Raw genomic sequence first — 13,493 nt, 5'->3', positions numbered from 1 at the left:
AGCCAATTGATAAAGGAAAGCTGTAGCTTACTTTCTATCCAACTCTGCACATTGCAATTTGCTCAATCTATATTGCCTGCGAAGCTACAAAACATGGTTTATGATATTTCCATAATGTATCGTAAAAATCCTATACCTTCATATCTTTTGTTTTTTCAATCTAGATATATAAAAATGAAACCCGCTTTCCGTTGTCACGACATAACATGAAAACAGCTTGACCGATTTGGCTGAAAATTAGAGGGGAGGTAACTTAGACCCGGGAGAAGGTTTTAGGATAGTTTTTGTCAACGTCCAGCTATGGGACGCGGGTGAAACCGCGGGCGAAAGCTAGTAAGATATTAAAGGACATTGTTCCGGCTCCATACATGTTCTGCCTAAGAACCGTTCGAATGGAAAGTGACTTCTATAAACTCTTAAAATTATATGGAATCCTATGAAATAAGTTTTCACGAACGGACACTTCAGGAAACTAAAATAATTACGAAAAAAGTTAATATTTTGAGGTTATAAATAAAAAATAACCAAGCTTGCGTGAAATATCAGAGTAGTATTATCAAACTACACTATACAAAAAATCAACAATACTATGTACAGCTCTATATGTTCTCTTCTAGATCTAGGAAAAGACTACTCTACTAGATACTAGGAAAAGAGATAGTAAATAGTCAAGTTTAAGATAATTCTTTGACAATGATCATTTTATAAAGTTGCATTTTCTGTCTGTCCCTTTGAATGCTTTAGATCTTTAAAACTACGCAATGGATTTGGGTGCGATTTTTTTTAATAGATAGAGTAGGTCAAGAGGAAGGTTTACACCAAGGTTTTACATTGCCACCGTGCGAAGACGGGGCGTGTGACTAATTTTCATAAATGCTTAGAATTTTTATGAAAAACAACTACCTAAACGCTTTTGCTTTCAACGTTACGTTTCTTAATATATAGTGAATCCACTTTGGATTTGTGATAAAACGCATAAGTTTCCAAAATGGAAGAGTTCCATTCACCACAATTCATAAAATATCGATATTATTACGATGGAGAATTATTTAGTTAAATGATTGTTACTACTTTTATATTAGACAGTTACCTAGCTATCTACATGCCATAAGGCGGGAATCGAACCCGCGGTCTATTACCAAGAAGGCACAGACCATACTAAAAATGTCATTACCACACAAAATAATTTAACAGTTAAAGTAAGGTTTACCAATAACAATGAAAGAGGTTTTCGAGGATGTGCAATAAAAACAATATTTATATTCAATTAAAGGTTTTTAATCATCAATATTTCTCAATAATATATCTAAGAACTGAGCTTTGGTATCTCGCCCAGCTTAAATACCAGATAATAGTCATTATGTGGGCACAACAGCCCACTGTTCTACGCCCAACGATACAATTGCAACAGTATGCCTGATGGTAGGAGCTTCTTACAAAGTACACAATTGCGTCCAACAGTGCATTGCATCTTATTATGCTCGACTGCTTCAGACCAACACGTCGTACATATAAGGTCATGAGCTTCAACCTGTAATAATAAATACAAAAAATCATTAGTAAATATCAAGTAACTTGCAATTGTGGCAATTGATTTGAAAACCGAGAAATTGTGTGCTTATGAAAACATAAGTAGGTAGTAACATTCTTATCAAAATTAGAAAAACACTTTCGTAGACCACTTACCATACGGGGAACAGTCCATTGTTGTATGCAACGAAGTATATCTTCGTTTTCTAATACCAAAGAACCTCCAGCAGATCCACAATTTATACAATATACTATATTCTGCATCCATTGTTGTAATTATAATATAACTAAATTCGATCACAGACAGAGCAATATCCGAAAATGCTTGTAAAATCCAGTTCTTTACACAAAGCCGAGTCTACCAAGTACGCAATCTAATCGGAGTCCGTAATCAAGCCAAAGTTGTTAGAATAAAACCATGAAACGCATAGAAAATCACAAAAGAAACGATAGTCGCAAAGCAATCAAACCAATCAAACTGACTTCTAGCAAACTGACTGAAGTACACCAGTGTTGCCAATTACGAAAACTATAATCCTACTCGAATGCCAAGCTAGAAATTCGCGATTCGCTCAAAACCATCTTAAAACATTATACAGAATACTAGCTTTTTTCTAGCTAGTCAGTTTAGGTATTTAAATGAATAAAGTGTTACCAACTATATAATTTTAATAACCGACTTCGGAAAGTAGGTTCTCAATTCGATCCGTATTTACCGAAATCCCGAAAACTTCCGAAACTGGCAGCACTGGCTGACGGAAACATTTTATAAGGCATCAATAATTGTGACCCTACTTTTTATTTGGAATTTATTTATTTGAAGTGTCCGTGGAATACTAAAATATGTTTCAAACAATATAAAAATAAATAAAAATTATAGTATAATTTATATTCACATCGGTTCTTAGGCCAAAATTGAACAATGTCCTTTCATGTCCATTGTTTTTCAATCTATTCTCGGGGTGAGTTATGTACCATTTAACTATACTTAACGATAACCAAATCATCTACCACCTATCACCACCTATCATCATCTATCACCAACTTTTCTTAGTTTGTATGTACTTTCTAAGTATAATCTTAGACACCAATGGCTGATAAAAAGGTGAAGGAAAACATCTTGAGGAAACCTGGACTATCAAGTCTGAAATGACTAACCCGCATTGAGCAAGCGTGGTGATTAATGCTCAATCCTTCTCCGTGTGTTGTTCCCTGTGCCCAGCAGTGTGACGATAAAAATAAAAAAGGCTGTAACTGATAGCCAAATAATAACCAGACATCAAATGACCATTGGGCGATTTGACGACTGAAAACTCGTCTGTTATTGTTTTAGTTAAATAGTGCAATCCACCTTTAATATTTTATAGCCAAAGGAGTTTGTTTATTTGTTTGAATGAGCTAGTCTCGAGAACTATTTATCCGATTACATTTATGGAGGATATTCGCTTCATATTAGGTATTAGGTAGGTAGGTGCGTGAAATAATTCCTATGGGACGCTGGTAAAACCGCTGGCAAAAACAAATAATTTATAAATCAAGGCTAGTGATATTTTCTTTTCTATTATTCTCCAATTTGATAGCTACTTACAAATAATTGTCAATAATTGTCTTTCACCGCTCGAGTTTTGGGTGTATTTTTCTTTCATCTCGGTGACTATATACTACACCATCGTATTCTTGCTTATATAACGAAGTCAAAACGTTACTAGTATTATTTTTGTAGTTGGGTGTTTTTTGTTTACAACAGTCATTTGTTTTGCATAAGTTAATTCTTAAGATTATTTAATTCGTCCTAAATTACCGTCAGTAACTTACATAGTACTTACTATGAGAACAGAATAGAAGCGTGATATTCGAAACATAAAGGAAGGAATTCCAACGAGGCATATATTTAGTGACTGGAATTGTCTTTATTTCAACAAAATAATACAATAATTAGGCAGTATACTTATCTATTCTGTGCATGTTTTAATTGGTAATAATAACATTAGAGCCTAGTAGTATTCAAATCTTTTTCCTGTCGGCTAACACTAAGTATTGTGTTGCAAAATTTATATGAACCAGCCATATAATTTTTTTTAAGCCTATTTTGTAAAAGTTACTCGTGAATTTGTTTTCAATACTTATTTAGTGAAAAAACTATATTATATGTTAAAACAAAGATAAAATTTGATTTCAAAACAACTTTATTGAAAAAATATTCTCTAGAAAAATATAACAATCTTATGATACAAGTCTAACAAAAATAATGTTAATGATTAGATTAGTGATGATGATGATGTTCTGGGACGATATGTTGGGCGTGACCTTTCCTTTGGACGTTGGCGTTGAATCTGAAACAGAAGAACTAGCTATAAAAAATTCTTATGCTATTATTTCTACTATGAATATTCAACCAGTTACTGCTACTATGAAAACTTAATTGATAATGGCATTCAGACCGATTATTATTTATCTAAGGTTGTATGAGCCGGCTGCGCGGGTCATATTAATTACTATAGTGCACAAGCGTGCATTCTTTGCTCCCTGCCTCCCAAATTCCGAAGGTACGACAATCCGATATGATCGTAGAGAGATCACTGCTACAATCACGGTGACTGATAGCCATCTTTTTTAATAGTACAAATAACAACATTCTGAATGGAGTTTTCTGTTTACTGACTTATTGAATTTATCTAGAGTTGGATACATACCCAGTCTTCTTATCGGCATGGTACTCAACAACTCGGACTGTGCCATCAGCTTCGTGTAGACTGTACACGCCCTTCACGACGTCACCGTCCCTTGATTCATGCTGTGACTTCTTGTCGCCGGTGTGAGGGTCCACCACTTTGTACGCGAACTCGTACTTAGGGTGAGACTGTTGAAAAACGGTACACATCAGATATTTAGAACAAGTGATGTAATAACAAAAGGCTATCGCGCCTATACTTTTGTTTTCTATTTGTGAAATTACATACATAGTACTCGACGTGTTTCTCTGTGGCTTTGCCGTGGTGCTGCTTGATGCTCTGTGAGGAGGAGGCGTGGCCGTGGTGTTCGTGGTGATGGTGATCCTGTGCAGCGACCGCCGCTACTGCTACCGTGATGAGGAGAATCTAAAAATAAATACATTATTATATCATTGCGTTTGTCATTAAACATGTTCATTGGAATAGATTAATGTTGGTTGCGCTTTTCACTTTAATATATCATTTAAATTGATACGCTAGAACTGACTTCATGTGTTAATTATGCGAGCACGGTTTGACATACTTAAGCAAAAATATCACAATTCTTACCTTAGTGAACATGATTGCTGTTTATTTTAATTCCCTTTCTCTTGAAAGTACTGAGTAAACTGATAATTTTGAGGGCAGAATGCGACTTTTTATATGTGCAGTGTGTAAGTTTGATCACTTTTTCGTAATTGTAAAGTGAACCAGTTTTTATTTGCAAACTTGAATTGTATGTGATTTAGCTACTTATGCTCCAATTTGAGCTTCCAATTAGTTAATTTCTTGTTTAACAAAGTGTGTGATTGTACCAACGTCATCAAGTTCTTAGAAACTTTCATGAACCAAAACTCGAAGAAGAGTTGATACAAAAATATATAAACATTATTGTTTAAGCCCAGTTTTAAAAATTATGGTGTTAGATGGTTTACTATTGTTTTGACTGAAATAATCCTTTATTGAAACAAAATCATTTATTGAAAAGAAAACAAATACTGATCTATAAAACAATGTTTAACGTATTAAAAAATTAAAACATAATTATTATTTCATTTATTCTAATTACATTAATGATGATGTTTATCCGGTACTAAATGGTGGACGCTGTGCTTAACATCAGCATGGAAACTGAAAGGTAAAACATATGATTTGATAAGTAACAAAAATAATATCTTAATCCTAGCCTAATCACAAGGCAATCTAGGGAGGACGGACTTTGTGTTTTGTTTTTCAGAAATCACAAATTATTAAAACCGAAAAGCTTTGAAGATTTGGTTATGAAACGTCGGAAAATCGACTCATATTTATTTCCGTCGCTTTGTTAATTTGCTTTACGGAGAGCTTAATTTGCTTTAAGTTTAGTAGAATAGAATAATTGTCTATCTCATTAGTCGAAGTAAAAGCAAAAGGAAATATGGACGACTTTCCGAATGATGTATAAAATATATGTTTATAATTTAATATTTGTTTAAAAAATACCTATACCTATGCTGCCAAGTAATGTGTTAACTACTTACCCAGTATGTTTATCAGCGTGGTAGTGAATATGTCTAGTGGAACCATCAGGTTCATGCAGGGAGTACTCTCCCTTCACGCTGTCACCGTCGCGGTGCTCATGATGAGACTTGTGATCACCTGTGTGGTGACTCTTCACTTCATACTCGAACTTGTATTTAGGATGCGTCTGGAAATAATATGGAAGAATTATATGGTTAGTCGCTGTATTGTTGTTTGTGTGTATGAATAGAAAAACCATTCAAGATTTTTTGTGTTGAAAATATTACTGTTAAGAATGATATTTTATATAACAGTAAAAATGTTAGCTCCTGGTTCTTGAGGTTTGAATCCCTGTTACGGAAGGGCCTACTATTTACTATAATTATCTCATGAGCTACTGGATCAATTTGAAAAATTATTTCAATGTTATCGAAAAATATAAAAAGCGTTTTTCTGTCCAGTTGCGCGATTTAGATTTTACGGGGTGCTGGTAAAACCGCTGGCGGTAGCTAGTATTAGCTAAACCTAATGATATTTTCATTATCAGCTTATAAACTTACATAGTAGTCAACGTGGTGATGTCCATGTTTGTCTTTTATTTCCACGGGCTGGTGGTGACCTTCGTGTTTGGAGATGTGAATATGTGAGTGACCGTCGTCGGCTGCAACCATAGCTACGATGGTCATCAATGCTAAAAAGCACACCTGTGAAATAGGATTATTATAAATTTAATTTTCAAGATTTTCTTTGTTGATTAAGACCTTTGAGATTTTAATTTCATTATTGAAATACATATTTTATTGAAATTATCTTGTTCTAATTACTTTTGAAGAGAATAGTTATGGAATAATTTACTGAGACTTTTTCTCGCTAATTTTTTTGAGTCCCTCATATCAGTGTTTCCAACACTCACCTTTGAAGCCATTTTTTCGTTTGTTAGACTTTGTATTGTCCTGTGCACACCTGGTAGTGAACTGATAAATTTTCACAAATGCCCAACGTTTATATTCAGAATAAAAGCTATTAATATTGCAATAATTTCACTCTAGATTTTAAACGGCGATAGTATTGTAACATTTGAATGTGCAAACTTTTTTAACATTTCGTAAAAGTACATTCACGCGCTTACATACGCGTTCAAAACCATTACGAATCTGCGATCATTGCAGGGAAATGTTATTATTCAATTAATTTAAAAATAGCTGAGAACTGCATTCCTTGCGTAAGGCACAAATACGTACTTTGGGAAAAGGTACGACACTACAATATGCTGTTCTTAATAATATTGATAATGAATACCATCAAAACATGGAGTACAAGTATTATTTATCCAAACTAATATTATAAATGCGGAAGTAACTCTGTCTGTCTGTCTATGAGTCTTTTATTCACGCCTAAACTACTGAACCGATTTGTGTGAAATTTGGTAAAGACACAGTTTGGAACTTGAGAAAGGACATAAGATAGTTTTTATCACAAAAAATATTCTGGACATAAAGTGACTATTCCACGCGAACGAAGTCGCGGGCAAAAGCTAGTAATTAATATAATTATGGTAAGACTAACAGTATTCATATGTTGTTTAATTATGCCCCTATTTTCTTACCTAGAAAAGCAGTATAGCCTTAATTTGGAGTTCAAAGCTTTCGTTTACCGCGAATATTAATAAGTGATGATATTATGATAATAAATGACTTTTGAATTTATTTACAAAATACTGAGAAAATGTACCGGGTACGTCCGTAAGCGTCCCTATGAAATACGTCCCTCCTAAATACGTAGCCTAAAACGAAACACAATCATATGCAACTTCATCTATATCACTCAATTGACTCAATTGTGAACTTCTCTCTTGCGAGTGACCTAACAAGCGAGTATAATGTAATAACCAAACAAAACATTTACCGACTTCTAAAAAGGTGCTTATCAGTTGAACTTATATGTATGTATATTTGTGCACGATTATCTCATGGTCAACTGATTTTGATGCGGTTTTTAGTATAGCTTTTGTCAGACTTAGGAAAAAAGTTTTAGGTACCTACATTTTATTCAAATCGATTTTATTTATTTTATTTTACTACATCAGTGCTTATTGTAGTAAAACTACCAAATATATTTTCATGACATATAGACCAAATTATAAGAATGTTGTTTGCTCGTAAGACAACTAAGTTATATGGAGCAGAGATTTAAGAAATGCCGATTCTTCCAGCGACTTCGTCCGCGTTAGATTCGGACTTTGTAGAAAGAGAGGAAGAAATAATAAACACCAGCCCATCAAATTATCTAAATCTATGCATACCTACTACTACTCCACCTAGAAAGAAATAAAATGTAAACTATTAATAATTTATAATTTGAACGAATATTTAAACAATACCAAAATAACTAATACTTACATATTTTATAAAGTAACCACAAAAAAAATATATAAAAATAATATTTAAAGTCTTTCTGAACGAAGCTTAAAAAATAGAGAAACTTCTCCCGTTTTCCCAACATTTTCTTTCACTGCTCTGCTCCTATTGATCTCAGCGTGATGAAAACCTGCCCAGGAGTATGAAGAATACTTGTACCAAGTTTCGTTGAAATCCGTCGAGTAGTTTTTATTTCTATAACGAACATGCAGACAGACAGACAGACAGACAAAAATTTTACTGATTGCATTTTTGGCATTAGTATCGATCACTAATCACCCCCTGATAGTTATTTTGGAAATATATATAATGTACAGAATTGACCTCTCTACAGATTTATTATAAGTATAGGTTGTGTTCATGACTCGGTGCTTTTGGCATATAATTGTTGGCTTACTGTCGACTTTCTTACTGATATGAAAGATGCAAGAGTACCTATTATAGCATTTGCATCTGTTTTATTTATCTGGATGCGAATATCTTTTTCTAATCTACTTTCAACAAATAGTAAAGTAAAACCAGTATATAAAAAAAAATAATATTTATTCAAAGCCTCCCATTTACATAATAACGCTTTACATACTAAATCAACAACAGCTGAAGCTTATCACAATGTTAATAATGTTTCATTCCTTTAGTGATGATGATGATGAGGTATGATATGGTCTACATGTACTTTGTAGTCGCTCTTGGTGTCGTGACCGTCGCGGTGCTCATGCTGCTCCTTGTGGTCTCCAGTGTGTTTGTCGTCTACTTTGTACTCGAACTCGTACTTGGGGTACGCCTGGAAGAAAATAAGAGGAATTATTAGTACTCTTTGTTTTTGTCTGACTAAAAGGGTTATGTTTTCTATATAAGCAAAAAAAAATAATGTGTATAGAAGATCTATAGTTAGGTATGTACTTCGATCTATGAATTTGAATGCTGAAAAAATTTGAGTTTTTTTTTTTTTAATAATGCCATTGGGGTGACCTGAATGTGCTAAAACCTTTATCAAAAAACCTACAACCCACTAGCTTATAGTTCTAGCGGTTGTACGAATTTTAAACGTTAAGAATTTTTTGATAAAATGAATCCGTAACACGCAATATAAACACGCAACTCGATCCAAGATGTGTTACGCCTTACACATTGCATGCACTTTGATACTAAGGCTCATGTTATTAGTTTAGTCCTAAAGTTCGTGTTATGAATATCTTACATAGTAGTCCACGTGATGATGTCCGTGCTCATCCTTAACTTCCACTTCATGGTGGTGACCATCGTGTCTGTGGATGTGTTGGGACGAGTATGCGTGTTCGGAACACACGGCTGAAACTGCCACCACGGCTAAGATGCAGATCACCTGTAAGAACAATAGAATTTGATTATAGATTTTAAATTTGTAAAGAAAGTGATGATGTATGAGAATTAACAAAAGGTTTAAGATGACTTTAGGTTTAGGATGCTTTAAAGAAAAGATGTTAAGCAAGCAAGTAGTCAAACTTTGAAGTTAGACAAGGAATTAGAACTTATAATTAATTAGTATTTTTTATGCAAGTATTTTTTTACCTTGAAGTACATTTTGGTGTTGTTCGTTAGATAAAGTAAAGCTGTACTAATTGTGCTAAGCTCACTAATGAACTGATACATTGTGAGAAAAAATGGCCGCTTTTATATGAAAATCATAACAATCAAGGTAAAACGGATTTCACTTCATAATGGTTGGCACTAAAAATTATTTACGATATTTTAATGTAGAATGTTTCGTAAAAGTGTATTTTTACGTACACCTACACTAATTGCTCAAGTGACAACGGAAATACAAAATAAGATTATTGTGTCAAATCGTTACTGATTAAGCATTGTCAATAATTATTGAGATAAACTGGGCAACGTTGTTATGTGATCGCTCTGAATTTTCAAACTTTTACTTTCAATGAATGCAGTTAATACGCATTCAGCACATTGAAAATAAAATATTTGAAGCAAACGAAGGATAGGTATTTACAATATTTAATAGATGATGAAAGGAGCAATAAATTTGACCGACTGTCCACCCTAAGACCTTGTTTTGTTAAGCCTCATCAATCAGTATAAAATATTGTTTTAATTTGTGTAATATTGTTATTGCTCCAGATTGTATTCCAGGTTTAGAATGTAGCGTGACAGATAGACGGAGTTACTTTTTCATGTATAGTGAGTAATAAGGATTGTCAGATTTTCTCGAGACACGGAAGGAGTTAGGTAGTATTATTATAGAAATTAATATTTTTTTACTTATCTGTAAGCCCTACCCACTTGTGGTTTCGTGATCAAGCATATAGTTATTACGATAGTTATCTCGTCAAACAGTTATTACGTATTAAACTCAAGACCTGCTTTTTGCAATAATAGTTAGCTAGAATAATTAGGATTATCATACCCATAATGTTATGTAATGAATGGAACGCAGTTGCTTTAAAAAATATTAGGTCTGAAACTACTGAAAAATAATACTAGATCGTTAGGTATAAGTAGTACCATCACAACTTATAGTAGTTACTAAATTTGATCTATTTTTTAACAAAAGTAGCCTCATCAAAATTACAAACCTTTTCCCTAAAAAAACTTTAAAAAGTAGAACTCAAATAAGTGAATTGTACCAGAGAACGATAGCTGAAATATATTAAAATTTGTGAATGCAAACCCAAATTCAAAAACGTTTATTCAAATAAGGTTGATAAATCTGTACTTATTGAACTTCAAAATATAACACAAACCTAAAAGTATCACCCTTCACCACTGCCTATGTTTTTGCACGGAAGAAGTAGCGCAGCCAACTCCCGAGCAACACATATCTGTCTATTAGGTTTGACGAACCATATTTACACAAAACAAGTTCAATAAAAACTTGATTATCACATGTTTAATATTCTTAATAACATATCTCAAGCAGGTATTAATTTAAACAAATGGATGTTTTAATGATTTCGGTGTCCTAAATGCTTACAAAACATTGTAGTATGCTAGCATGCAGTAGCATGTATATGTATAAATGACTGTTTGGCACGCTTCTCGGGTCATTATAATGATTCTTGTGCACGGTATGACTAATTTAGTCTATGTTTTTGTTACGTGCTCTGAGGGCGTCAGAACGGTAGTGATGTTTTAATCTAAAAAATGTAATTTACTTTAAGAAACGTTTGTGAGGTTGTGGTCATTTTCTAAGTGTTATTGAGAAACAATAAGGTTTGTTTGTTATATTTTCCATGGTGTTATAATATCGGCTAAAAGTATTGTTACACATAGGTTCTCATATGTGAGATGTTTTCTTTTATTGAATTCATGAACTCGTTTCTTTGTGATAGAATTAGGTGTTCAAAAGAAGTGTGTTATCTAATTGCTCTTCATCACTGCTTTTAGCGACCCTCAAAAAGAAGTACTTGGCATGCCTCGGGAAAAAATTGTATGTCTATCAGTGTTTTTTTTTTGTGAACAATTATTAACTTAATTATTTATGTTTATAATTTTCTTAAGAAAATGTTCTTGAAATTATTTACAATCAACAAGGTAGCAAATACTCATATTTCAGCAGCAAACAAATTGTTCAACGTATTTTTTTGTGATTCGTATTTTTTTCTATGATTATTAGGCATATTTGACTAGGGAAAATAAAATATACGAGTTAAGAAAGATACAAACATTTATTTACACATCAAAATAACAAAATGTAATGAAACAGATTACAATATTAAGGTAGTACAAGTACAGAAGCTTAGTGGTGATGGTAATGATGCTTCTCAGGTACAATGTGGTGAGTGCTGTGCTTTACTTCCGCGTGGAAACTGAAAAAATAAAGAATAATATAAAAAACATAATCAATTAAAAATAATAAATTAACAATCTGAAAATATGACCCAAATAAACTATGTTGACGACCGAAAAAATTTGAAAAAAAAAAACGACTGGGGTGGATGGCGTTCGTTAGGGGAACCTAGTTTTAGCAGTGGACAGCAATTGGCTCATATGATGATGATAATGAACCAATAAAAGAAAACCTAATAGAAACCTTTTTTGATATCTATTTAACAGGCCTCTATAATTTAATTAAAATAATTAAAGCTCACCCAGAATGTTTGTCAGCATGGTAATGAACATGCCTGACGGAGCCATCCGGTTCGTGCAAGGAGTATTCTCCCTTCACGGCGTCACCGTCGCGGTGCTCATGCTGCTCCTTGTGGTCTCCAGTATGAGAGTCCTTCACTTCATACTTGAACTCGTACTTAGGATGTGTCTGTGGAACAAGATAAAAATTAGCTTTCTATTTTAATCTGCGTATACCTAAATGTCTAGATATCTGAAGTCGATGTATAAAACGTGTTATGGTCGATTGAATGAGCCAATCTGTGGAAGTATCAATCAGAGTTTATAACGTCTACTTCTAATTGATAGCCAAATTATTTGAAAATAGAATAGCATAATGATAATACACCAGGCCATTAACACAATTTCAAATATCGAATATTTTTGGTTTACTAGGTCTGCATCTTCGGGAATGAAAAAAAGATTTGAGTAATCCCTAAGGAGGCTTGTCATATTACACCATTCCATATTTAAATGTTGTAGTAGCCAGTATTACTAACATAGTAGTCGACGTGATGATGTCCATGCTCGTCTTTTATTTCAACGGGATGGTGATGGCCGTCGTATTTGTGGATGTGCTGAGAAGAGTGCGCATGCTCAGCTGTGACCACAGCTAAGGCACACATTGCTAGCACCAAGACCTGTAAAAATCATTAAATCAATAAATTATTTAAGGGAACCTAATTTAAGAAATTATCAAACCGTTAATGATTCATCTGCATATCATCATAATAATTTGAAAACTGAAAGTCAAGTTCAGAACGATCTGAGCCATCAAAAAAAGACAAAAAAGCTCGAAAGAAAACTTTCTTGATTTTTTGGAAAATTATGAGATTTACGTAATTTACCTTAGACACCATTTTGTAAAATTGTTTTTAGGTAAGTAGGTACGTAAGGCAAAACGTCTTCGAGTTAACTGATACAGTTTGAAAAAATCTCAGCTTTTATAGTAAAAAGTAAAGCTACCAAGGTAATACTGATTTCACTTTGAAACTTTGGGCTCATAACGTTTGCGACAGTCCGATTTGCATTATTTGATTATATCGTCGCATAAATGAACATTTGCAAGTACTTTTACAATAACGTGGGCAAATGAGAAAGATTTCATAATGAGATAGTGTCCCTGATATAAGTAAGATAATTTGATTATTGTAAGGATAGGAATTTGGTCCATACTAATAACATAGAGCTGAAGAGTTTGTTTGTCTATTTATCGGCTTGTGAACGCGCC

The 13,493-nt window shown here is 33.4% G+C and overlaps 2 protein-coding genes across 2 annotated transcripts; both read right to left on the bottom strand.

Moving 5' to 3' along the window:
- Positions 1-3,793: 3,793 nt before the first annotated feature.
- Positions 3,794-4,823, bottom strand: LOC124630635 (cuticle protein 19-like). Its single transcript, XM_047164600.1, has 4 exons — positions 4,812-4,823; positions 4,491-4,628; positions 4,224-4,390; positions 3,794-3,863 (listed from the first exon to the last, which is right to left on the bottom strand). The coding sequence occupies exons 1-4, from the start codon at positions 4,821-4,823 to the stop codon at positions 3,794-3,796; spliced, it is 387 nt and encodes a 128-aa protein (XP_047020556.1).
- A 488-nt stretch (positions 4,824-5,311) lies between these two features.
- LOC124630816 (histidine-rich glycoprotein-like) lies at positions 5,312-13,122 on the bottom strand. The gene is made up of 7 exons (XM_047164828.1): positions 13,111-13,122; positions 12,763-12,903; positions 12,247-12,413; positions 11,928-11,964; positions 9,360-9,503; positions 5,762-5,928; positions 5,312-5,372 (listed from the first exon to the last, which is right to left on the bottom strand). The coding sequence occupies exons 1-7, from the start codon at positions 13,120-13,122 to the stop codon at positions 5,312-5,314; spliced, it is 729 nt and encodes a 242-aa protein (XP_047020784.1).
- Positions 13,123-13,493: the final 371 nt, after the last annotated feature.

This window comes from Helicoverpa zea, chromosome 5 (genome assembly GCF_022581195.2).
Source record: "Helicoverpa zea isolate HzStark_Cry1AcR chromosome 5, ilHelZeax1.1, whole genome shotgun sequence".
Lineage (NCBI taxonomy): Eukaryota > Metazoa > Arthropoda > Insecta > Lepidoptera > Noctuidae > Helicoverpa > Helicoverpa zea.
Note: the sequence above shows the minus strand (reverse complement) of the source record. Positions and strands in the feature narration are given on the sequence as shown.

Excerpts from the sequence above, each read along its gene's own strand:
- LOC124630635 (XM_047164600.1), bottom strand. Across the intron at positions 4,391-4,490 it reads AGAAACACGTCGAGTACTAT|TCTCACCCTAAGTACGAGTT; the intron begins GTATGTAATTTC and ends GTTTTTCAACAG. Across the intron at positions 3,864-4,223 it reads CATGCCGATAAGAAGACTGG|ATTCAACGCCAACGTCCAAA; the intron begins GTATGTATCCAA and ends CTTCTGTTTCAG.
- LOC124630816 (XM_047164828.1), bottom strand. Across the intron at positions 5,929-9,359 it reads ATCATCACGTGGACTACTAT|ACGCATCCTAAATACAAGTT; the intron begins GTAAGATATTCA and ends TATTATTTCCAG. Across the intron at positions 5,373-5,761 it reads CACGCTGATAAACATACTGG|TTTCCATGCTGATGTTAAGC; the intron begins GTAAGTAGTTAA and ends TTTACCTTTCAG.